At 34.9% G+C, this 27,726-nt stretch overlaps 1 protein-coding gene across 4 annotated transcripts; it reads left to right on the top strand.

The window, feature by feature from the left end:
- The first annotated feature begins 718 nt into the window (after positions 1–718).
- On the top strand, positions 719–27,726 carry LOC133184296 (inactive ubiquitin carboxyl-terminal hydrolase 53-like). Of its 4 annotated transcripts, XM_061319301.1 has the most exons (17): positions 719–927; positions 8,675–8,767; positions 10,979–11,113; positions 11,662–11,775; positions 12,210–12,289; positions 13,007–13,112; positions 13,909–13,966; positions 14,259–14,353; positions 14,661–14,813; positions 16,059–16,215; positions 17,863–19,788; positions 20,532–20,651; positions 21,163–21,291; positions 21,492–21,681; positions 22,047–23,020; positions 24,197–24,234; positions 26,103–27,726. In XM_061319301.1, the coding sequence occupies exons 1-17, from the start codon at positions 754–756 to the stop codon at positions 26,751–26,753; spliced, it is 5,193 nt and encodes a 1,730-aa protein (XP_061175285.1). In that variant the 5' UTR covers positions 719–753; the 3' UTR covers positions 26,754–27,726. The 4 variants fall into 4 exon arrangements, with proteins under 4 accessions (XP_061175285.1, XP_061175286.1, XP_061175288.1 ...); XM_061319302.1 differs by lacking the exon at positions 24,197–24,234 and having other exon boundaries at positions 22,047–22,641; XM_061319304.1 differs by lacking the exon at positions 24,197–24,234 and having other exon boundaries at positions 22,047–22,801; positions 26,103–26,269.

Genomic DNA, 27,726 nt, shown 5'->3' with positions numbered 1-27,726 from the left:
CATTGAGTAATAAAAGTTCTATTTATCAGACAAGAAAAGGGATCTTTATTGGAAATGTCTGGACTTGTGGACAATAGCCCTTAATTGTTGAGCCTTATTTCTTACAAGAAACTGCACAAAAATTTAACAGTATCTTCTCAACTCTCAAATTGCTTGATTCTGTTGTAGCATTAATATTGCTTAATCTTGTATACAAAACATAAAGTTGTTTGAAGTGTCCTTGTATTTTTAAGACCTAAGAATTTTAAGTTCATGTTAGGCTTACATTCCCGGAGGGTATAGGGGAAAATTCAATGTTTTTCTTCTCTACCTTGTATAATCAATTAGTACATGAACGAAGGATGATTCTTAAGAAAATCAATCTTGTATGAAATCTTGCAAAAATATTTTTTCAGTTGACAGTAGGAGGGTCAATATTGAAACAGGAACAAAACTGTCTTTAAAGAGATTTTATCCTTCTTCCCTTTGAGGTCAATGAAAAACTAGAAATAAGGGGGAAAATTAAAAAAAAAACCTGGTCTGATTATCTTAAAAAGGACGCTATGCAGGAAAATAATTTTTCCAAAAAGAAAAAAAAATTAAATCAAGAGACAAAATGCTTATTTTATCATGTTTGAAAAAAAGTAATGCAGGCATGCATAATGATTATATTTAGAAATAATACATTTGTAATAAGGAAAATAACAATTTTCAATTTTTTCTAGATTTTAGAAAAAAAATGAAGATATCATCAATTGTGAAGTGATTATAACAATGGAAGGCCCAAAGACATTTCCCCCTGGGAACCGTCCCCAGAACCATAATCATCTCCCACCCCCCACCAATTGGTACGACACTCTAGACAGGAATGCTAACATCTCCCTCAGCTCCAAAGGTCTGCGCAACGCCCCTGGTGAAAACAATTGCTTCCTCAACAGTGCTGTTCAGGTGAGTGGATCTTTATATATATGTATTTGTATGTCAGGTAGGTATTACATACATGTATGTAGTTATAAGTTTACCTAATCTATGGAAAGGAGATTGAAGAGGAAGAAAGAGAACTGCTATTTACATTTTGTTTGTGTTTACAATTTGATATGGAGGAAGTCTGAGATAGGGTTCGTTTATGATACCAGACAGATACATATAGTACAGTTTGAATAGGTATAGATTATAAAACACTGACATCACAGGTTAGAATTGTTGACTTAGTAACCTACAACTTCAGGGTGGAGTGGAGCAAGGAAGTTTATGATTACAGATTGTGGATTTTCTGCATTAACATAATCATAAACATATATCCATATAGAGGTTCAATATTGCTCTCCCAAACAGCCTGTACCAGAAACTATGAAAAATTTAGTGGATTATTGAAAGACCTGAGATCAGATTAAGATAGAATGCATAAAACATATATGTCTAGCAAGGGGATTTACTCTCATCAAATATGTAGGTATCTTTGATGGTTGTATGATTAGAAGATTAATCAGGCATTAATTCCCCTGACTGGAGAGTTAAGCCCCTTTATCTCAGTGGAATTCCTGTTAGGAGGAATAAAGCAGAATTATGTAAGATAATCTTATGAAAATATTGAGTAATTGTAGGATTTTCAGATGAAATGATGGGGCAAATCTATTGAATTCTAAGTGGAACTAAGTGAGATAATTGGAAGATTTTCAGAGATGGCAGCTTTACATATATTAAGAATATCTATCGGGGACATCAATAAAATCAAGGACATTTCAATGGCAGGTGCTTGAAAGGACTCATTTATTTATTTAAATAAATCCTGTGTTCTCCAAACTTTGGCAGTTATGTAATCCTGAAATTGACTATGTATGTAAGTTATTGTAATTAACATAGGTTACACCTGATGTCAGGAAACTTTAAAAGTTTACAAGTACCTGTAGTCAGACTAAATCTGTGTACACAACCACCGCAAAGAGGGAAAACAAAAAGTTACATGTTTAAGTCAAAATATCAACAGTCAACAAGTTTGCAGAGTTCAGAAGTGACCATTTTCACCTGACACCATGCTAGGAATTGCCATACGCTTGTTGACAAAAACCTAATGAGCAACCGCAAAGTCGCGATTTAACCCCCTACATCCAATCGGATATCTGGAATGGTGCCATCTGCAGTGTCATTGTATCCGGCGTATTGTTACCTATGCTTAGAGCTTCCAGACAATTGAAAGGTCGCCTGGACAACAGTTAATCGCGTGCACAGGTGAAAGCATTGAACAGACCTAGAATTGCAGCTAATCATTTGACACACTTGTTCGACCCAAATTTTAATTTTACAACTTTATGGGCAGATGGTCATCAAACTTTTCAACTTTTTCAGCTTGGGTTTCATGCTCAGTAATTTCTGTTTTGAGTTTCTGAAGTCTGTATTAATGCATCTCCTTCGGATGCTTTAACACTAATGCCATCAGAGATGTCACTGAACCTGTTAGAGTGATCAGTGTCGGCAAGATCCGAGACGATCTTTTGTGAGTTCCTCAGCTACCTGCGCTTCAGGTTTCGCCAAGGAACATTAGCCACAAAGGATGCTAAAATAATGAAAGGCTTCAGAAATCTGACAAAACATTAATAACATTAGGCTAGAATAAAGGGTCAAATGAAGTCTATGGAGAATTTCTTCTAAGTTTTTATTTGTTTGGTCAGACAAGACAGATGGAGGCAAAAAATAATTGTATGCAAACATTGGGAGTTCATCACATTTATTTGAGGTATATTTATTTAGATGAAACATTGATAGAATTTACTATTTGCTGGTCAGGGTAAAGATCCACTTTTTCTAGAAGAATTTTTTTTTTTTGCCAATTGTTCAAGATGTAGACACAAGCCAAAAAAGATAAAGGTTAAACCCTAAAACTTGGCAATATTGAATAACCTTAAAAAATACATTCCAGTGGAATTACATAGACTGCACAATTATGAAACAATATATTTTTTCTTTCTTTTGTGAGGACTGATAATATGATAATTGAATTTAGTAACTTCATGAGCGCCAAGGGCTTTCAATGATGACAACAATAGACAATAATGGTGCAGACACAGTTCGTGTCTATGAAAACTTCAGAAACAATTCAAATATGATAGTAGACAGATAATGTATTTATAAAGAATTTTAAAACTCATAAAGGGGGTTTTGACAATTTGTCAGCAATGGACAAAAGCTTGGGTAGAGAATTGAGTTATGTCCTTATATTTGGTCTCTTTAAAGTATTGTTAGAGGAACAGAAAGATATACCACAACACCTTAATCATAGGGGTATGCAAGGCATCGCTTAATTTGTCATAAAATTCATTTTCTTGCTAAATAAAACCACAGGGCCCCTTCTATCTTATTGCCTTTATAATAGCTAGGGTATGCATGAGCTAATAATATGTCAACCCAATTAACCGTGATGGATGTTAGATGGTACGTGATTTCGAATAAAGTACATTCATTTTGAGTCTGATATGACACATTCCTGTTAGTATTACACAATAAGGAGTAAGTGATTATGGAATGTTAAACATCTACTTTATTTATCAATTTCTAATGGTGTGTTCATGTGTTTAATATTGCCTCAGATGCAGCAGTTAAATGAAGAAAAGTACTATGAAAGAGGATGTGTGTTTTATTTATGTCTCAATAAAAACCACGAGAAAAATCCTTTTAGCCACACTTCTCAAATGTTTATTTGCATACACTTTTCTGTGTAAAAAGAAAAATTGTAATAATGCTAAAAATACATTTTTATGGTCAAGTTTTTATTGTGTTCCCCATTACAAATTCAGATTTTGTCTTCCGTTCATGTTTACCTATCCTTGGAGGATATAGTATGACATATATAACTGATTTACATATATGGCCCCCTTTTAACAGGTAGCAACAGAGTTGTGCTGTGTGGTTTATTTAGATTGTAGATAGGGAACCAGAGGTAAGAAAAGGTAGATAAAATCGTGATAGATCTTGTGGAGCAAACACATCCATGGGGGACTCTCGTGCCACCTGACCCTTTATCTTTCCCTAACATTTGTCAAGATGGAAATCACAACAAGTGATTACAGATTTATATAGGTCTGGGTAGGAGCTATTTATCATTTTCTTTTAGTCTGAAATTTAATTTCTAGGTTTGAGGGGCTTATTTAAAGAAATAAACCTGCCCTTTTATAATTACTCATGAAATTTAGTACACTTTCTGAAAGAACATATGGACCCATTTGCTGAATTTCGTCTATAAGCATGAATAATTTCTGAGAAAAAATAAATGTCAATGTCTGCATAAAATCAAATTAAGGTGCAAATCTATAAGACACATTTTTAGCGGGGGAAGGAAAAATCATGCTGCACAATGCCCAGTGCATTGTCCCTAAACTGACCATTGAGGAACTTGTGACAGCTACTCATTGTCCATATTGAAAGGTTTGAGACACGAGCGGACTGTCACACCTGTTGCTTAGCTTTTGTTTGAGATTCAGCAGCTGCGATACTTGTGATTGGTAAAAGTGTTTACCTGGATGACTAAGTTAGGTGTATAGATCTCTCTGCCCAGGATTGTCATGGCTATTTACAGTGTGTTTAGTTTCCTAGGTAGTGTTTATAGTTTGTTTGGGAATTGATTCATCAATGATGGACTCATCGGGAGCATAATTAAGTATTATGCAAGGTCAAAATGTCATATTTCAAACAGAGTTTACAGGTGAGGAGATGTAAAATGATTGTGAAATGATACCTGGTACATAATATTTTATTGATCATATTTATTGATTTAGGTGAATGTCGCAGCATATACCTCGATGCTTGAATGCACAGAAAAAAAAAATAAATATGATATTTATCGTATTCTTGAAATATTTAACATTTTTAACAAGAGTAGTGACATTTTTTGATGAGGGATATGCCTGGTAGTGAAGGGACAGTTAATAAACTTGAGGATTATCTAGTCTTTGATCATCCACTGTCATGGAAGAAATGTATAGATGACACATTTGCTAGTGTTAATTTTCAACACCTTCTACACAATGCCCTGCCCTAGAGTCAACACTGGTTCTAAGACTCCTATGGGTGCAATTGTTAAATTGTAAAAAGAAAGGTATACTCTGACCTCAAGCAATATACTATTGATCTTTAGTGAGAAAAGTCCATACAGAATTTATATCTCTCCAGATACTTGCTAATTAGATCAAACACCTTGCAATGTCAAGTGATGGGTACATTCAAAGGAGTAAAAACACCTATAGTACTAAAAATTTCTATAGGTATTCTGATCATGAACAAACTTGACATATAAAATTCTCAGAGCTATTTGATATCCTTTCAGATGGCTAACTTATGGCAGGGTAGCTTCCAGTGGGACTTGTTTTGTATGCTGGGTAGATTTGTCATAAATTGTAACAACCTTCAGTATTGGTGACAGGGTGCTTCATATTTATGTAGAAGTACCCTGGTTAGAGGAATGTTTCCATGGTATTATATTAAGTTATGATGTTCACCCGCTACATATATATCAAGTAATCAACCTGTTTCAGTTGCGGGTTTTCCAGATTAAGAAATGGATTACTGTTTGATATTACAGTAAAAATTTCTTGCACTTGAAAAAAGAACACAACTTTAAAAACATATTCAGAAAAGGGTCATTGCTCAAAGCATCTTTAGAGAATTTCACAAGTAAAAACAAATTACAGGTGAAACACTTTTTCCCATAGGAAAAAAAGATATAATTATGAAACCCAGCAGACATGATGGAGGCAATTTGAAAATGATGTAATTGCAGAGGGTCGTATCCTCAAAGAGGTTACTTTTGTGGAGAAGCACCATAATGGACTCATCGGACCAGAAAAGTGCACCCTCAATTGTCTGAAGAGTTAGGAACATCTAGCTAGGATCACTTAAATTTCACTTTATTGGGTAAACAGCTAACTGTTCTGTGGGACCCTGCAGAGATGTTAACAGTTTTTCAAGTCCTAGACTATATCTACTTCATTACGTCTGGAACGTTTAACACAAGATCATTGCCAGGGGCCATAACACTTTTTTTTTTACTACGGTGGGTCTAAAAGTGGACCACACTGGCATTAAAATGGAGATCTTTGGGAGCCTGTTACTCATATCCTTACTGTAAGGCTAAATGACATAGACATATGGGTGTAAATGTTAATAAATTTTAATGATATCTATTGGGAAGGAAATTTTTTAAAGGAAGTTGAAACTGTTGTATTTGCAAATATTAGTCTGGATTTTTTTTTTGGCATGTGGAACTGTAAAGAGTGTGTGTCACTGGTACATCTGTCATTAAGAAAAACATTTGTAAAACACTAACTAGTACAAATTGTCCATAATGGAAAACAAGGTGCCTCCCCCAACCTAAGCAACAGAACATGACAATGCAGGCATGTTGTACATGTTTTGAGTCATAAAAAAAATCATAAATGACATTAGGAACAAGAACCAATTATTAGAACAAAAAAAGCATAAACTAGTTCCATGTCTGATGTAAAAAAAAAGGGGGGGGGGGAGAGAGAGAAGGGATCAAGAGTTCTTTAAAAAATAAATTCCTTGATGCTGCTCTTATACCCAAATCTAGTACATGTACTTTAAATGTTTAATATGTTGCTTAATATGTTTCATTAAAAAGTTGTGCTTTCATCTATTTAGTCATGCTATATTTGATGTGTTATTGGCATATTGTTGTTTGTTATCAAGATTTTCCCACAGCATTTTATTTATAATTCAGTTGGTATCGTCATAAGATTTTCACAGGTGTCTGTAACATATATTGGGTTCTTAAAGGAGAAAGGTCTGGTACACCTTCAAATGGCAGATAAATTGTGACACCTTAGACATTTCTGTAACATGTTGCATTTTACTAATCACCTCTCTCTCTCTGCTTTATGTTTCCCAAGGGAGATAAACCTGAAACAAGGGAGATAACTTGTGTCAACTAAGTAAAACATGGGGACATTTGACTGTGTATTGTGATAATGAAGGGACAATTTCTCTCTATATCACACAGGGAGAGATAACAGAACTTTTACCCCCTTTATCATCTGACAAAGTGCACTGAAGTATCCTAAGTACACACTCCAGTGAAATAACATTTCACCAGAGTGCCATCCAAACTGGCAATACAAGACTGTTAAATAGCTGACTTTCCTGGTCATTCCTGGAGTTTATATACACTAAAACTGAGTCATTGGGTATGGCATGAATCATATTGTCCTTGAAAAATCAAAAGTGCCCCAGTTATCCTGACATTGTCATTTACTATACACTGGAGTGTTTGCAAAAAGAATAAGGTGATTCTGAAACTAAGTGACCTTGATGGCTCAGCAAAATTCATATTTCATTCAATTTACTTTCCTCAGTGGAATGCCTGAATATTAATTAGTAAGTGGAAGCAAAACTCTACAAATTCATTCAGAAATTTAGTCTATTTATAGGAACTGACTATTGTCATATGAATGAAAATTCTTTTCTGATTTAATAGGTTGTACCAAAATGATGACATCGGTTTTCTGTCATAAAGGACAAAAATAAATGAGCGGAAATCCAGTATGATTTATGAATGAAAAGTTTGTCCTTGAGGTTGAAAGTGACCCATTTTCAAAAGTCCAAAAAAGGAAAAAGTGTTGGTGTGGATTTCCTGTGATCTCACCTGAGGACACCTGTAAAAATTACATGATAAACTCAATTGGTTCTGATTAACTTGCTCTGCCTTATCCCATGGATAGACAGCATTAAGCTAAAAGACATAAAAGAGAGGAAACAGACTCTCCTGATAGAATATTTGCTTAGGCTGAATAGATGTTTGTGCAATATTGTTGGCTCAAGGTCCCTATGTACACCTCTCTCAATGTTTGATTTTCGCCTTTATCTTTGAAAGTTTTCTGAAGAGATTCTTTGCTCTTGTTGGCTTTTGGGCTTGGTGTAAAATGCTGAGGATGGAGGGGCTCCAAAATGGAGGTTCAGAGGGTGCAAGGGGCAGAGCTTCTTGTGTCAGAGGATGAAAAGAGATGGAGCTCCTTGTGTCAGTAGTGCAAAGAGAATTTGTTACTACAGATGCTGAAAAAGAGAATATTTATAGGGTTTAAACCAAGTGGGACATTTCTTTAATTCAGTGAAATTAATTGAAAATTCTGAATAAATTAATACATCAGAGTCCCTTAATTTATTTTTCATAGTTGTTTGTCATGACAGAATGGGTATTATGTTTTAAATATAATGAATTGTCTTTGAACATTAACATGATGAACAATGTTTTATGTTCATTTCGTCAGCTGGGAAGTCATCTTGCTCCATTGATTTTTTGGTGTACTTGAGGTATAGTTTGTCCTCTTGTGTCAGATATTGATGGCTTCTTTTCATTTTACCTGAATGACACCAGACTTCTGATGTGCAATACAATCATTCCATCAATTATGGAAGACATATGTCTTCGTCCGTCTGCATCAGCAGTAGACCAAAGGGAAGATAATATTCTAAGAGTATTAACCACGCAGATCAATACCTTTTTTTCTTAACCATCATATCTTTATGAATTGATAGCTAGTGGTTTATCATGTTTTCATTATTGATATTTGGTAAATCAATGAAAATATTATAATACATTATGCAAGGCTTTTACAAATGTAAAACATATTTGTTTGATGTGTTATTTCAAATTGCATTTTGCTAATAAATATTAAATTTTATATTCCAGGTTTTCTGGCATTTAGATGTATTCCGTCGAAGTTATAGAAGACTTTCAGGTCATTTATGCATGGGAAATTCATGCATCTTCTGTGCTCTAAAGGTAAGCACTTTAATTAATGTTTTGAAAAAATAATGAGTTTAGTCATGTAGACTTTTAATGTATTCTCTGCATGTGCAGTGTGCAGGTGCCTGGAAGGCCGACAAATGTATTATTTAAGGATGAAATTGTCCTATTCAGAAGCTTTGTTTGCAGTTTTATAGGTAATCGTCCTCTGAGATAATTAAAAGGTAGACAAAAGAAATGGTCGTATTTCTCTGCAAGGGTAATTCTAACAGCCATTCAACCATTTACCACAAGATTAGGCGCAACATGCTATTACTCTTAATGAATTTCCTATCTTTACAATGCCACAGACTATTAGTAAGAGTTTTTAGTACAGCAATACCACAACATGCAATATAATGGCCAAAGCCAGCTTTGAATGGGCGATTTGTGGGCACTCTACAGACTTCTTATCTTATTATAATTCTGCTTATAAGCATTAAATCTCCATCCCCATAAAAGTTCTTTTGGGCCCCCGAAACAACACAAGTGTAAACCTGCCCAAGGTGAACAGGAACAAATATCCACTTAAGGATGAAAAAGACCGGTAGAAAAAACCAAATAAACACAAAAACCCCGTAGACAAAACAGACAAGAAAAGCAAACATTGAAAATCAATTTACAGGTCTGTGAAATGATTGCTAACTGTGTGCAGGTAATTGGTTAATCATTCGGCATATAAATTCGAGAAAAAAAAATAAATTTAAATTTCCTTCCACTTGCTGGCTCTAAACAATGGGACCTGTCTGACTTCTTTCAGTATGACATGCTGAAGTTGTTTAATGTCTGTTTTATAAACACTCAGGATACTCTATTTTTGTTTTCCTGCCATAGGTAAACATGTAAGTAAACAAAAGTAAAGAGTATAGCGTAGGTGTGCTAATCCAACGTAACATTACATTGAGTTCTTTGTGGTTCTGTGGAAGCACACCTGACTCATGCCGACTCATTAGTAAGGCTTTTATTCCTTTTGTTCAAGAGGTGGGAATCAATTACAAATCAGCGCATTCAAACAAAGCCGGGTTACATGTTTGATTGAGGAATCAGTGCTTTTCAACAATTAGAGACACACTCATGCAAAAAAGAGAATTTCATTTAAAAGTCACTAGAGTACTAAAAGATAGTACTTCTATTCCTTGTTTCGTCAATATTCTTAAAACTGTTGTTTTTTAATTTTTTTTATTTGTTTTGTTTTTGTTTTGTTTTTTTTTTTACTTTTCAGCTATCCTTGATTAGATTGCCACTTTAAAATAAAAACAACTTGATTAAATTCTTTTTAACTACCATCTCCTCTAAAGATTCGGTATAAGATAAGAAGAGATGTTTGACTTTGATCTTTGTTTTAAAACATCAGGTGTTTGGGAGATTTATGTCCCAGTTTGTGCAGTAAAAGTACAGTTATCTCCCCTAAAATCAGATCAGTTCTAAAGATTACATGTCCCATTTAGGAGAATTTTGGTATAATTTCTTGAGCAGGCCTAAAATGGGGGGTTTGTTGTTTGTTTTACCTTGAGCTTATCAATTTACAAAATCTTTCTTGACATTTTTACAAATCATTGCAGGGGATTTCTGTAGTGTCCTATCATAAACATTTCAGCAAAGTTAGACTAATGGACAAAAGGTTAAACACACAGAACTTCAGAATTTCTTTTAAGGAAGAATAAAATAACATCTGTGTAGTATAAAATAATCTACCCCTTAAGCTTTTAATCTTGCATTTAATGAATTTTCCTAATTGAGCTAGACAAGTAATGGATAGCCTTATCAAAATGAAATTGTAAAAGGAAAGCTAATTTTCAAGTCCATTAAAATGTTAACTGACCCATTGAAATGAATACCTGATAGGTGTTAAAAGTCCGCCATTAGGGTTTTGGAAGATAGGTACTTCTTTTGTGATTGGGCAGGTGAGATTTGAAGAACATACAGGTGTGGCTAATTCAAACAGATGGTCAGTTGCTGTGAGCTCAGAGCTGGATTTTTGAAAAAGACATTGAGAGCACTTGATTTCCATATACATTAGTTTCATGACAAGTGTCCACTCAGAAAAAATCAATTTACTTGAAAAAATACAAATTCAAAGGGTTCATGCATACATGATAAGATTTTCTCGTTTCCTTTGTCTTCTTTAACTTTCAGACAACTATTTATGGTGTTAGTTAAAGGTTTAATTAAATCCTCAGTTTAGAACAGCAATGTTCTCCATTTTAGGTGATTTTTACCCAGTTTCAGTATAGTGACCAGGCTTCCTTGCCTCCCGATGCCCTCCGCAGGGCTTTGGCCGACTCCTTTATGAACCAGCAGCGCTTCCAGCTAGGGCACATGGATGATGCTGCTGAATGTTTTGTGAGTATATATTAATAGCACTTCAAGAAAACCATCAGAGCACTCTTTCCACTGTCTTAAAATTAACTTTGCTTTTGAAACAGCAATTGTTAATACTGTTAAGGAACTTTTATTAGTGCGGGATTAATATCGCAAAGTATGCAGTCACAAATTTTAAGCAGAAATTTATCCAAGCATCCTTAAATAAAGATTACAGAATTTTTCTAAGCATGCAAGAAATCTGCCAAAATTTACCTATGCAGAATAAATTGATATTGTGATTTCACAGAATTATGATCCTGTAGAAAAAAATATGTTTACATTAATTTAATGTAACATATGTGTTTATCAATATCTTTCATATAGACTGGTCCAGTAAATTGCCTATCAGAATTTGTTGTGTAAAACAGAAATCTTTAATGAAAATATAGTTTTATACCAGATGTGGTGATGTTGACATGTACTTGTTCTTGCCATTGAGTCTCAAGTGCAGAGCAAACAGAAAGAGTCTGAGAAATCAAATAATTAAAGTTTGACAAAGCTTACAATATCTGAATCCAATATTTCAGGAAAATATTTTGAGGAGGATCCATTTTCATGTGGCCAATGCGTATCATGAGGACTCATGTTCAGCTCCTCATTGTTTGAGCCATCAGAAGTTCACCATGACTATTTTTGATCAGGTAAATTGAAACATGAAGCAGGACAACATTTACAGGTGTTTAATTAGATCCTTATCCATACGTGACAAGTACGACAGAGGCTGAAATATTAACATAGTGAGAGAAATTGATGCCTAGAGAATCAAGATGCAAATTTTCAGATGGGGCATCAATATTCTGAAAAATGAAACTTTACAGCTAAATTTACACCATCATTTCATTAAATAATAACTAAACCACACATTTTCAATAAAAAAGATCTTCATTGAAAACAAATTGTTGCAAGCACTGACACAGCTTCATGTGTCAGCAAAGAATATATTCAAATGTCATAGCGGGAAATGAATTTCAAAACAGTTTGTCTGAATATCATAACAATGGGCTGATTATGTTTTAAAGCCAACAGGATTATCGTTGTTCAAACTGTAAACTAGATTTGACTGTTTTACTTTCAGTTGGTTTGTGTCTGCGGTGCAAGTTCAGAGCCCCTGAGATTTCACGAGACGGTTCATTACATTACGACAAATGCACTAGTGTGAGTATAGGAAAACAAGCCCAATAGTTGTGGGGAGACACACATTACTCAATAACAAGAGCAAAACATGACGGAAAGTAACCACACAATATGATGGATTAGAAATTTTAAAGTGATAAACTGAAATTTCCGTTAAGACAGAATATTTTGTAATTGTTCAAAAATATGGGTTAGATTACAACCGAGCATTTACTCAACCCAGTGTGAAAAGCCTTTTTGACATGAAAAGATTCATGAAGTTAAATAATAATAATGATTTAGTAGTCTGAGTCACATTTTCCAATATTTTTGTAAGAGAAACTTGTCCCAGAGTTTTTCCTATTTCATTGATTTAAAAAATCTGTCAGTTTCTGTCAGATGAAGCTAAAAATATTGCATTTATGAAAAATATAGATTTTCCTTTCAACAATTTTAGAAGTAAAAACAAAGGAAAAATCATTTATTCCATTCATTTTAGGATAACATGATAGAACATTAATGTGACTAAATGTAAAGAAGTTTATGCAAATTGAACAAGTTGACTAACATTGAAGGTTGCACTTAATAAACATGAAACACCTGCAGCTATTGCAATTAGATTGAAAATCAGACATTTATGGAAATCTCCATTAGTTTGGTGTATTTTGCCGCATGTTAAGTAGGGAATATTAATGCCGACCAAGACCCAATTGGCTGCTAATACCTCAGGGTGTGACACTATCTTATTATTGATGGCAGGTCGCAGTATCGATCCATGCAAGAGACTGGGGACTTGATACATAACGACCGATTCGGACTATTGCTAAGGAACGGATGTGCACAGGGCGATATCAGAGACTGCCCGGTAAGTCTGTTAAATATAAGTAGGCAATTTTTTTGATATGATTTTAAAGCTGACTGTCCCGAGGGGAAGCATTAAATGGCCATTAATATTAATTAGCAATAGCATATCCTGTATGGGCAATTATGTGGTATAGTATGACAGTACCTGTACTATGGTGATTACTTGCAAAACTAGAGTTTTTCACAATTATTTCAATGCCATATGTTTCTTTATAAAATAGGAAAACCTGAGATACATTTTCATATTTATTGGGAATGTAAAAATTCCAATTTTTATTAACTTTTCTGTAATTGAATATCCTTAAATGTGAAAATGATTTATCTTTTAGGATAAAAATTAAAAGTTGATCATATTTATCCGAAAACTTGTGTAAATTGACTTGCTTTTACAATTTTGAGGTTTACACGTGAAATGTAGCAAACTTGTGGTAATAGGCTAATCTGTCTCAAAATAAAGCAAGCATGAAAATTTTTATGACAAGTGGATCAGGTTTATGAAGAGTCTAGTTAATGCAAGTAGATATTGGAAAATCTCAAATAACCTTTTAGTCCCCTTCAAGTAAGCGAAAGTTATCGTTGAGAGCATCGGCCCCTCTGGAGCAGAAGCAGATAATATTAATAAATCTTTGCAGAACTAATTAAAGCTTCACTGATAAATTGAAGAACAGACTGATAAATGGAAGGACAGCCTCTGATAAAAGGCACCTGAATGCTGTTCTCTGTTTTATGATTGAATGGATTTTCAGGTAGTGGAAGGGCTAATCTCCATATAATTATAATCTTTTTCTTGTTTCCAGGACAACTGTGGAAAGCGTGTCCAGATAAGGAAGACTCTGCTTAATTCCCCTGATGTCGGTGAGTTCATCTTCAGCTTCATCAAGCACAAATCGTAAAAGTCTGGTTTCATAGTAGAAGTCAGCCAGGTACAAGATGGAAGAAAGTCAGGCACTACTCAGACACCTATTGCAAATCAATAGCAGGTGTCTGCATGTGCTTCCTTGCATGGGCACAATCGAGATTGTGCCTTTGTATATTCAACTGATGAAAAAATATTTCAATTTAGCATCATCTTGCTGACTTTTTCAATCAAATTTATTGAGAATTGACAAATGTTAGATCAAAAAGTGACAAAATCTTGCCGTTTCAGTGAGTATTGGACTTGTATGGGATTCAGAGAGGCCAGAAACTTCAACCATCACAGATGTCTGCCGCTGTATTGGAACAACCATTTTACTGCAAGATGTAAGTTCACTTTCTGACTGTCAAATTTGAGTTATGGGGATATTTAATAGTCTAAGTCCAATCAATAGACAAATTTGTTAGTCTAGACTTTGTTATTATCTTTTCCTTTTCAATAAAAGTATTAAATGCATGACATTTAAAACAAAGAATTGACACATTTATGAAATACGAGAATAAAGCAAAAGGAAATAACCCATGATTACTACAATGAAAGGAATTTAAAATATTTGTCTTTTCTAATTGTTAAAAGAATCAGTTTTGTTGTCTTTTGTTTTAAAAAACGATTTCTGAAATTTCTTTTCAATAGCTCTTTCACTCTGTGATGTGTAAGGATGTCACAAAGTTGCCACGGTTACAGTTGTCTGCAGTTGTCTGTTACTATGGAAAGCATTATTCCACTTTTGTTTACGACACAAAGTCAAGTATTTGGAAATACTTTGATGATGCCACAGTAACGGAAGTAAGTATTGTCATTTAATGCAAAAGGGACTATAGGCTGTGAGAATCATGCTTTAAAAATGTTCTCTTCTTCAATTTCAAATGGGAATTTTTCGTGACCACAATTGCCAGCCTTTCCCAAGTTTAAACCTCAACTATTTATCAGTTATTATCTATAATTCAACACTTGGTATTGAAAAAAGCATTTCTTTATCTAGATGATTTAAATGATATCTGAACATGAGATGGGTATAGTGTTTATTTATAACGGACCAGGAAAAATAGCCTTATTATGTCCAACATATGGTTGTTAAAAGCCTAATAGCCGATGTTAAACACTTGTAAATGAATTCATCACCTTACTGATAGAAAAAAAAAATCATGGAAGAGGGTAATTATATTTTTTTTTTAATAATTAAAACTGACGTCAGGATACCAAGCAGATTTGATAGAGGATATACATTTTTCAATTTACTTCCCATGATCAAATTACAAGGGGTATATTTACATGTATTTTTGGGTCCATGCCTTTCATACATTTAAAAGGTGTTAAATTATCTACCTGGGATAGGTTTGAGGGCCATATACCACATCTTTTCTTTCTTTTCTCTTCAGACTAATATATTAGAAAGTGGAAAGTGAAGAAATTAAACCCTTTTCTAGTTTCTGGCACCTGTGTTTATTTCAGTATGGTCGACCTACACACACCTGGAAATGAGGACAACTCATTTCATGGTCAAAAAAATTTAATCATTCTTGAGCAAATAAGATATTTGTAGGCTTAAATGATTAAAGGTACTAAGAAAATGGTAAAGATTTCTATCCTTTAAAGTATTTGCCAAGAAAAATTAAAATATTCACTGAATTTCATCATGTACTTAATATTAATTGGATTTAAAATGTTGAATCTTTTATATATTATGTTGTTTTGTTTTAAAAATTGATAAATTGCTCTATTTCTTACTGCAACCACATTATTATGGTTATTGCACATTGTGGTGTTGAGTACTCATGAAAAGGGAATAAATGTCACTTTGACTGCTCTATTTGGTTGACAGAATCACTTCAGAAATCATCGAAGCAAGAGGAGCCATTTTATCTTGTCTAAAATAATGGGAACATATTGTTATCACCCCACCTGAATATCTTCCATAAGTGTACATCAAGATCTTTTATGGCAAAGCAAGACATTTTGAGGCATATTTCCAACCCAGGATCATATCATTTGAATAAATGATTTAATTATTATTGTTTTGTTTTTCAATAGATTGGACCAAAGTGGGAACACGTCGTTGATAAATGTTCACGAGGGCGCTATCAACCGCTATTGTTACTCTACACTAACCCCAACGCTAGTCCAATCTCCACCGATACCGCTCCCAAGAAAAGAGTTATGGCCCCTGGTTTTGGGACGCCCACCAAAGGTCAGTATTGTGCCCTTATCATGGTTCTGTGTTGGCTTTGGTCTACTTTATAATAAATGAGGGTTTCCCGAGTTTTATGGAGCATTTCGACCCATTTGTTATGTTTTATTGATCTTTTATAGTCTGATCTGAAATACAAATTGACCCTTTTAAAGTTCTTTTTGTTATCCACTATAAACAGAATTATATAGTATGAATGGTTTGTCTTTTTTTTTTCTTAAAAGCCATAATAGTATTATGTATTTCATTAATCAGCGAATAAAAGATTTTTAACGAGATTATGTTCAAAGTGTCACATGCAGGATTTATATAAATAATTCATTGAACACAGGTAATCACTCCTGTGGAGATTAATTAGAAATCAAGGGGCTGTTCAAAAAAAAAGGTTCCTATTAATCGATATGGCTTAAATTACTAAACGTATTGCTAGACAGAGAGTCTGGTGGAAATCTGCAACCTTAAATTAATATTACAAAGCCTTAATTGAAATGATACCTTTGATTTTAAATAATTAACAGCATTTGGCTTGTGTTGGGGTACAGGGAGAAAGTGCTTTCAGATTTAAATATTTCATAAGTATCAGTTAAATGTATGTAAAATTATATACTTTGGGGGCTTTTGAATGACATAGCATATGGTATTTGATTTCTGTGCTACATAAGTAACACCTGCCCTTGTGAAACTTGATAGGACTATTTGAGTAAAAACTACAGGCATTACCCCAATGCAAGATTTATAGTGAAACATTTAAATGCAATTACTCTTTTTTAAAAAAAGCACACACATAAAAATGCAACATTAGTACATGTAGCCATATTATTAATACCGGTAATGCACTTTACGTGTATGATACAGCATTTCCATCATCAGGTTTCCAATCTTGGATAATCAGATATATTTCAAGAAATGTCATTTGGATAGTAAAGTTGTAAAATTCAGTGAACAGTGAATGAACACTAATGTATATTTCTTTGTTGTATATTTCTCCAGGTGATTTAAACAGCTGTTTACCTGTCAGCCATCATGCTTTGTGTGTTCTGTATCTTGACAGTTAGCACGATATTGCAATAGAAATTAGTTACTGTGGCTTAAAATGACAGTGTTTGTCTTTCGTGTGGTGATGTGTCACATGTTTAATATTAAACGAGTCTTATTTCATCTTGACACTGTCTTAATGAGACAGAATTCAATTTAACTAGGATCTTGACCTTATTGCTGTAATGAATGTGAAATGCTTTTTATTTTTCAAAATGTTTTTCCAGTGAGTAACTACCGGTAAAAAAAAAATTGAGAAACCTCTTTTCAGAATAATGGTTGAAATTCTTATAAATCATCATTTATTTTGGTATTCCTTTGTGAAGAATCATTGTCATTAGTTTAAGTGAGAAGTTTGATGTGATGAACAGGTTGATAGATAGGGATTGATGTCTTTAATCACTGAACCGCATCTATCCAAACTACACGACAGCTCAAGAAATAAAGAAGAACTCTCATCACAATTTTTTTACTAGTTACTCAAGCATCAGAGACAAACCATTAACATACTATAAACTTTGAATGAGTAATATACCACTTCCGGTGGCCTTGTAAATCAAGATTTCATTATTTGGTATTATACCTGTAATTTTGTCATTTTTACCTGTGCAGGTGTGACTGAGAAGGAGAGTCGACCAGACGGAGGCAAACAGTCACGGTCCAAGTCTTCGTCCATTGTGTCTCAGACCAGTGACCAAATCAATCCAAACAACCCCAGGGTCCACAATCCTGACCAGTATTCACCTGACGCGGATGGACCCAAACAACCTAGCTCTGAGCACAGAAGGCAACCTAGTTTTCTAATCGCAATAACAGGGAAGAATGGAAAAAAGGTTAATTCAGAGTATGCTGTGCCAGTAACTAATGCACCAATTAAGCAACCTCTTCCGGGAGGTCAAGTGAAGTCAGATCAGGCTTATCACCTTGACAACAGGTCAGTGTCACAGAGAGGCTTTGTCCAGCGTGAGGTCATAGAGGAGGATCAAGTGGATGGATATACTCTGTCCAATAGTGACCAGTATAGGCGTCCATCACTTAATGCTCCAGAGGGAAATTCCAAGTATACAGCATTGAACTTTAATAGGGTCAGTGAAGTCCAAAGGAAAGAGAGCTTGAAGAAAGGGAAGGGTAAAGTAGGAGTGGATGTGATTCGATATCAGGTGGATCCCCAGAGGTCCTCTTCTGATTCAGACTCTCAAGGATACAGTGATACTGGTGCATCTACTCCACCCTCCCTCCCACCCAAAAGACTGACCCATTCACAGAGTTATGAGGAGTCACCAGCTAATCTCTCAGCAGACCACATTGATGTTAGGCAGCATGTAGTGATGAAACCCAAGCCCAATGCAGCTCAGGCCCACAATTATGAAAATATTGACAATTTAATTCATACACCTGTGCAGTCTGGATTGGCTACATTACCAAGAAATAAAAAAGGCACTAGATCAAATTCGGGTAATCACTCCAGACAGGGTTCTATGACTGGAGACAATTCAAGACAATTTTCCACTTCTCACAGTCGTCAAAGTTCTACAAACACCCTTACAGAATCCTGCCACAGCAGGCAAAGTTCATCCAACACTCTGACAGAACATTCCCGCCAAAATTCCATGGTCAGTGAACATTCCGACATGCATTCCATGACCTCAAATGGTCAGACCTCGGAGACCAGTTCACGTCAGAATTCCACTGTCAGTCAGCATTCCGACATTATAAGCCAAGTCAACAGCAACCACATTTATCAGATGTCATCTGCACAATATCAAAGACAGAAGTCTGCACCAGTTATCATGAGTAACACTCAGAAACCAGGAGAGCCACAGAAGAAAGAGAAACCACCAAAACCAGCAAAACCAGAAAAGAAACTGGGAGTTTTAAAGAAGAAAAATAATGTTCCACAACAGGAGCAGCATGGTCCACCTCTGCCTGACAAGAAGAAATCCCTTTCACCTGACTCAAGTGAATATATTGATAGGAAAATGGTGGAAAATGTACTGAAGTACCAGACGAAGTTGTCTCGCCAAGGCTCAACCAACAGTAACATGAGCCAAACAAGTCAGAGCAGCAATACAAGTTTCGAGTCTGACAACTCGAGCATCAAAAACTCGTCAGAAACTCAGTTTGACAATTTGTCTCTGGAATCGCACAGGGACTCTGGTTATGGAAGCAGTGACAGGAATAGTTCAAGTTCCACAGGAAGTTCAACACTGGATCCATATACCCAGTATTTCCTCAACAAGAGCATGATTCCTCCAAAGACTTTCAACCCACAGGCTGTGGCTGAAAACATGAGGAAATTTATTGACCCAAACTACCAAGAACCTAAAACAGTGATGTCTCAATACGAACATCATAATAATTATAGTGCTAATAATAATGGACCTTCAAATGGACCAAAAGGAGGAGGGTATATGAACCACCCAGTAGCATCAGAGAAGGGGAAACCATTTCATCCAGTTGTGGATGGTTTTGGAAATCCTATTGAACAGTCCAGGCAGCTTTATGACCCGGCCATCGTTCGTTCACACCAGGGCAAAGGTAAGACCCTTAATTCCAGTAAATGTGCTTGTAATTTGGTGTCTCTATGAACAGGAGAAAAAAGTCTTTGATGTGATGAAAAATTTTCATTTTCCAAATAGAATTTTAAGTGGGTCTTTAAAGTCTTCTTATCCAAATGAGATGTTAAAATCTGATACTTGGATATTGATGATGCTTGTGGGATGCCGAAATTAAAGTTCCTGGCCACGCGAGAGTCATTGTCAAGTTTTGGCCTGTGTCCAGACTCGTAGTATTGGTGTTCACTCATGTGGAACCAATGTCCCCGAGTCCAGGAGATCTGTGTTGTCTGTGTAAAATTCAACAAACAGGATCACAGTGTATTGCAGCTTTTAAAATTTACAAAGGGATAAGTACCTCCACGGGGGCCCTATATCATTTACAGATTTAGGTTAGATCAATATTTTGTTGTACTCGATGAAGCGCTTCTTAGGATTTTCCTGCTTTTTTTTCTATAGCGGGTATAGAAACTAGAGCTTAAAGAACCCAGATGTAAAGTAAACAGTGACATTTAATGAGTTCTGTCTCCACAATGATAAATCTTCTTTCTTCAATACAGTTATAAGATGATTAAGAGACAATAAAGACAGGGGTTAGGTCTTAATCAGTCCGCAATATCTATATTGTCAATAATTCCACTTGTCTGCCTACGTATGTATTCCTACTCTTTATCCCTCAGGCTTTATGAGTAGTAATGTTGATTGTATTTTTGATTTGATTTACAGATATGAATACACACCCCAATTATAATTACGATGGTCACTACAGTCATTCCAATAATCACCCTGCGTCAGGAAGTTCTAGTTACCACCCTCCAGAAAATGGACAAGCAAAAGCCCTTGAAGGTGAAATTGCATTTCTAGAAATAGATAACAATCAAAGAATTTAGTGACTTCACTGACTTGAATGCCTATGTGATTATAAAGGAATGTATGTTATTCGTATTAGCTGATGTACATGTAGTTATGTGTATGCCTCAGTGTCAGTCAAAATTAACCCTATGAGGCCTTCTTTCAGTTATTTAACATGCTCACTCCCCATTTTTTCTTTGAACTTGACTTCTTAATTATTTTATGCTTCATAAAGCACCCACAATGGGGAGAAAATTATTTTCTTTTTATCAGATAAAAATAAGGTAGAGAATGGTTTGTGCTGGACTCATTTCCGTGATGAAATTTTAATGCAAAGTCACCATTGAAATTGTTAAAAAAAGTGAAATGAGAAATAATTTTCTTAACAATGAAGCTGAACATGGCAATACCCAAGTTCTATTTGAATGCTCATACATGACTTGAAAGGTTAATTAAATTACATTGATATGGAATCCACTGCATTCAGGGGTATATGTCCTTTCAGGAGACCAAGCTTCTTTGAGTGAGTTCACTAGTATTTACCAGGCCTCGGAAGATCTCATGGACCATTGTGTACTGGCTGAGACCAATGGAAATTTCCAAGAGGCCATAAGGCACTGCTCTCAAGCCATAGGTAAAAAAGGAACACAAATTAGTTTATTTTAAACACAAAATTATCAACTTGCCAAAAAATAAAGAAGAAAAATCACCACCAAAGAAGAACGGGTGTATCAAAATAGTTTCATTAAGTAACATCAACACATATTTCTTTCGAAGTCTTATATTATCACTTGTGAAAGAGAAATTGATTGAAAGATATTGTTTCTGTTGCAGAGTGCCTAAAAAAGGCAATAAAGATTCCTAATTTGCCTCACCAGTCGTATACTTATGGTCAGAAAAAACACAACTCATGTCTTCTGAAGGTTCGAAGTCTGCAAAAGAAGGCGGCCATGATGAGGCAGGAATCCAACTCATCCAGCACAAGTTCAGATAGTGCTCGTTCATCACCTCTTATTGTCAATAGGTAAGAAACAACCTAAAACTGACATAATATTCTCATAACAGACAAAAACTCTTCATGGTCTACTTAATGTTAATATTGTTACATATTTCTGTATAACAGTATGACCTTTCTTTTTCTTAAGTTATTCTTTTAGTATACAGACTTGCGTGTGTGTCTTTTATCTTTTCATCAGAGAGAAAGAAATTATCTTGTCTTCAGTGTTAAGGAAGAACTTTTTGTAACCTTATACCATTTATGTTAATTCTTTATGTTTCCTGAGGAATTTTCCTATTTATTTTAAGTACTTCCTCTTACTATATCCAATAACATGATAACAATGCTTGGGTGTATCATTTCTCTTATCATTTAATTTTTCCACTTTGCAGTAATAACTATTGTGAAGATGGCTCCAGTCGTAAGCCAGCTGGCAAACCTTCTGATCTCTGCATCAACCAGAATGTTGCAATGTTGCAGCAGACGGCTATCCACTCACGCTCAAGTTCAAGAGATTCAGTGGATAGTGTGATCGAAAACAAAAACTATCGTGGAGAAAGACCCAGCAGTGGAAGCTCCACAAACTCACAAAAACATGTGACCTGTAATTCTAGTCAAAATAGCAGATCATCAAGTAGTGATAGGACACTTAAGAGTAATTCAAACAGTTTAGATGTGTATGGGACACTTCCAAGAAAAGGGAAAGCAAATAATAAGACACAAAGTGGTACCAGCAATCAGCCAAAAGGTGTCGGTGAAAATCGAAATACAAGATCAATGACTCCAACCCCTTTAGATAGTAGTTCCACAGACTCTGAATCTCAATACCAGATGCAGATGCCTGCTAAAGCACAAATTGTCACAAATGTTGCAGAAATCAGGCCACTTCACAACAACTCTGGACCAATGAGAGCAGTCCACTCACAACCCAACATGTACCTCCATTACAGCACTACAACATCAAGGACCCCTGGGACAGTCCCCGAGGTTTGTAGTTCCCCTGCTGCTCAGCAGATGACAGCTAAGACTCAACCAGTGCTGCCACCCAAACCCAACCAGGCAACAGAAAAAACCACCTCTACATTTCCTCCCCCTAAAAAGGAAGGGAGTGTTGGGCCGTACCAGAAAACCATGACCTACAAGGCTGGTAAACCAGCCATTGCTTCTTCATTGCCATCCTCTGTTCAGTTCCATTCTGCTACTACTATCAGTAGTTCTAGGCGCCCCCTTAGTCGACACGCCAGCTTCAATCAGCAGCGCCCTACTTCTGAGGGCCGCACTTCTGTGTTCGGTACTCGGACACTGGAGAGATATGCTTCACAACCTGACTGTCAGAATCTTGCTTCTCTGCAACCTGACACAACAGGTACTAGCACCCTTCCTGTTTCTGTTGGTCCCTTTTGTCAATGAAAAAAAAAATTTCAATGATGAATAAATGTTAGATACTTTTCAATACAAATAAAAATGTAAAGTAAAGAAGCAAATTTTTAAGTATAGAAATTTCTGAAGGCCATAACATTTTATCTGAGTAGTATTTTTCCTCACTGATTTAAAAATAAGAGTATAATACTTCAAAACTATCTCGATTGCCTGTTGACGTAAATTTTAAAATTGAACAATGATTTTTAATAATCCCTTAATTTGATGATAAATGATTATAAAATTGAATGCCTAGTCAAGGTACCCATATTAATTGAAAATCACTCTTTAAATTCATGCGTTAGAAAATGTATTGAAATTTAATAAAAAGCAAAAGATTAAGTGCTCTTGATAGCTTCACTCCTGTCGAGATCCGTGGTCCCAAATCCCCAAAGCATTCATGATTAATTTAAAAACCTTGCTTAATCACAACTGCAGGCAACAAAATTTGACTTGAGTATCAACAGAGAATTAAAACTTTAAAAGTAACAGTATCTGTATTGTAAGATTTGTTTTTTGTGCAAGATTATCTCGGATCAGATTAGGAATATGTATGAGATATATCACATGCAATTTTGTTTTCTCTTTCCAAAACACCATTTTCACAAACAGTATCAAGAGCATTTCAAAATTCTCTATCAGAAAGGTTAATATATTAAATTATGGCCCATAGCCATAAATGTCCACAATTAAAAACAAAATCGGAAATTAATAGTTATTTTCACTTAGACTTCATTTTCATTTCCACCTTTTAATATTTAACAGATCTTTGAGCAGGTCAATAAAATTTTTCTTACATTAGACATTCATACTTTCATGATGCATTAACATTTCTGTAATTCACAAATATTGAAACACAGAATTCTAAAAGTAATTTGTTTTCACATCACCAGTATTAGCATTGTAATACCAATGACTTTTTCAATTTATAAAACTAATTAAAAAAAATAAAACTAATTTTCACTTAAACTAAATGATATCCAACAGAGAGGGATGTCCGGTGCAGTTTTCTCTGTTTGTAGATGGCTATGCATTATATATCGTACTGTCGCTGCATATGTACAGTTGTTTTTGTATTAAATACTAACATGGTTTCCATTTCTTTTTAACTTTGCCTTAGCAGACTGTGCTAATGTGGCTTGGAAAGATGTGACATCATCAGTAAGTAGCCAATGGTAGCTGTTGTGATGTGATTTCATTGGTTGTTTTCTGGCTTTTAACTTGGAAATGTGGGTTATCTCCCCTTGGCTGCTTTTTTTTCAGTTGTTGTGAGCTTAGTTAATGAAATTAAGTCATCGCCTGCACTTTTTTTGCTTGGAAAATGGGGCAATCTTTAGATTTCTTTTGTTCAATACTTGCTTTTTCATTTCTTCTTTTGCAGAGCAAAATGTCCTTTTTTCTTTAATGATTGTAATGAATAGTGTATTTAAAATGATATAAATTATAAAGTAATTATGTTTAAAGAAAAATAGGACAAGCTGTCAAAGAAAAAGTAATATATGACACGTTTTACATTATAAATGAGGTACTCTTTAATGACATTTTGCTCAAGTTAAAAGCCTTCCATCATTTTATTTCTGCTCCTACATAATTTACCTGTGGTTGGAATACAAATCAAGTCATTATGTAAATTTCCAGAAACATTATTTACTGTATTTTTGCATGAGTGACTTTGAATGATTTTTTTTCTGGCGCCATAACAGTTTCTGTTTACCAGTTCCTGAATTGGTAATTGTTGACACCGTGAAAAACGTGATACTGCATTTATTCTAATGTTACGTTTGCGGAGCTAGAACATTGTTCAGAACCTGTTGTTACTCTAAGACTAAGATGATATATCTGAAGTTATATCTCCAGCAGTCAAGACGGTAATCTGTTACCTTGGTGACCTAAAATACAAGGCTTGTCGAATTTTGTTACACCAAGGTGTAAATACTGAGATTGTGAGGCTAGACAAATAGGTCCTTTACATCACTTCAATTTTGTACACAGTGAAAAGGAACAAAAACACACAGAAGCTTCTTTGTTGGAGGGGTTAATTTGGGTCTCTGTAAATTTGTTCTCCTTTTTCTCCAATGTCATTTACCTTTCAGAAGATTTAACAACAAAGACTTGTATCATGCTTCCAGGGGCTTGAAGTCAATTATCAGATTGCTGCTACCAGTATAAAATTTAATTTTTAAATACACAGTAAACTTACTTGGTTTTGAACATTCTATTATATTTATAAGTTCATAAAGAAAGCAAGGTCAATAAAATAAGTGATAATATAGAAAAATTGTCATCTAATTTGCTGGTTGCCTTTTTCGTTAACTTGGTGACACCTGTACAAAAGCTGAACTCTCAAGTCTTGTAAACCTTTTCTTCTCTCTGAGATTAGAGTTGTGTCAATGCTGCTAATTATTGATGACTTTATCTGAACCCCTGCAAAGTTGTGTTTTATGCTCTGACACCCATTTCTAGACATGAATAAGTAGTTTCAGTGAGGGGAAATGAGAGGACAGGTATTAAACAATAAGATTTTTTTCTTTATGGAACTCAGGATGAATTGATAATCTTCTTGCTGAGTATAAGAACTATGTAGGAATATGTTCATTGATTAAGGATTTACTAGAAATGAGTTGGATGGTAAAGGGTTTACCAGGAATGAGTTGGATGGAGGAAGGCAATGATTGGTCATTTTCTGGACCCAGTTCACACATCATCATTCATCGGCAGATCATCAGCAAACATTCTCACTAGACGTGTTTGGTGTGGCACTGGAATTAGACTTAGCTTCATCTGCAAAATGATGTTTTGATATTAACTTTAATCTGATTAAATTTCATATTCCATTAATGTATGGTGCATGTAAATATCTAATTTTGAATTTAGTTAATGTTTTACTTTGAATATTGATGCTAATTTTTACATAGAATGAATGTAGTGGTAACTTTTAATGGGCTATATGAGGCTTTAATAATCTGAACTGACCAATATTTTGAAATTTCAGTTTCATTTTCTTAATTTTTAATGATTTTGTTTTATAGGAACAGCAATCCTTGCAGGGACACTATTCTAAAGAGGCAGTTGCAATTTGTTCCACTGGCAGTCCAACCACTCCCCAAGGATCCGCCACAGAGGAATCTTCAGAGGGAAATGAGGCCAGACCAAGTGTGCGAGATTTGGCATCTAGATTCGACGGTGTGACAGCCAACTGCAATCACACCATGAACTCTCACCCCATCAGCAATCCCCCAAACCCCCCTCCTCAACAAGGTCTTGCCATAAGACATAGAAGCAAGTCTGAGTCTGACTTTCGAAACATGCAGGAGGAACACCCAAAGTCTGTGCTCTCTAAGAAAAAGAAAAACAGGGGGAGCAAGCCAAGAAAGTCAGTAACTTTCTGTGACAATATAGCCCTCATCTCAGCTGCAGATTTGGACGAGTTTGGCTTTGTTCGGAATCCTGAAGAGTTCCATGCTGGATATGTGAGTGATGAGGAAGATCGACTTGGGGGACTCTCTAGAAGTGCATTTTCAGACAATGACCTTGAGGAGGGGGATAGTTCTGATTCTCCTGTAGAGATTTACTTGGGGGAGGACCCTTGTAACCTGTGCAGTAAAAGGGGGGTTGTTCCTGGACACACTTTGTGTGCCAAGTGTCAGCTCTACATGAGGCAATTTCAGACACAAACATAGCAATGAATTGCCATAGCTTCAAATGGTTATCCTGCAAAATATTGATATTGTGCTATTTTTTGTCTTTTTTGGGCAAAAAAGTTCATAAATTATTGTCAGCATTTTGTAAATTGGTATTTATATTCACTGATGGGGTGAATTTTTTTTTGTTTAATTGCATTAGCTAGTATACTGCCAAACTTGAATACTTGCAGCAATGCTATCTGTCTCGTACTTTTTTATTATTTGTTTTTTGAGATTTTTAGAAAAATATAAACTTGTCAAAAAACAGCAAATTGCCCTGAAACTTACTTGAAGACTCGTGAAGAGTAAACTAGTCAGTGTCTGTAAATGTATGAATATGCAACTGAAACATTCCATTGAATTTTCTGCTTTATTCTAGTATAACACAGTATGGACAATAAAGATTTTTTATGCACTAAAAATCTAATTGTAGTCCGTCCATCTGAATGTTATGTTTCTTAAGAATATCTTTTGGTATAAAAAGAAAAATATTTTTTAGTTCAAAACCTTGTTTTTTATGAAGAAAAATAATCAAAATTATAAAAAGAAAAGTGCATTTAATTTTTATCAGTGTTATATTCTACAAACTTTTATGTTTTGTGAGAGTATATTTTAGAAAAAAAATCATTTTATGGCATTTTTGTTTTTGATGTTATCCAGTTTTAAACTGCCATATCTTGTTTATAGATTTGATCTCATTGCCCTGGATCTGTGTTAAGTTCTCAGAACTGACCAATAAAAATGAAGATGCTTTTATAAATAGCAATATTTCAAATATTTCCCACTGTTTTGAGAAATTTTCAACAGACCAGGGGCTATACTTGTTAAGTTGTATATGTATAGTTTGTACATATCAAATTTGTTGTATATTATTCTGTGAAAATGCTGTCATATTCTAAACATAGATCATGCTTCATAAAGTATATACTGCTTATCATATGAAACAGAACATATCAAAATTTTCAATAAA

The sequence above is a fragment of the Saccostrea echinata genome, unplaced genomic scaffold (genome assembly GCF_033153115.1).
Source record: "Saccostrea echinata isolate AGI-Se365-2 ecotype Australia unplaced genomic scaffold, CSIRO_AGI_Sech_v1 ptg000010l, whole genome shotgun sequence".
In the NCBI taxonomy this organism is placed as follows: domain Eukaryota; kingdom Metazoa; phylum Mollusca; class Bivalvia; order Ostreida; family Ostreidae; genus Saccostrea; species Saccostrea echinata.
The sequence above is the reverse complement of the archived record's forward strand: the minus strand, read 5'-3'. Positions and strand labels throughout refer to the sequence as shown.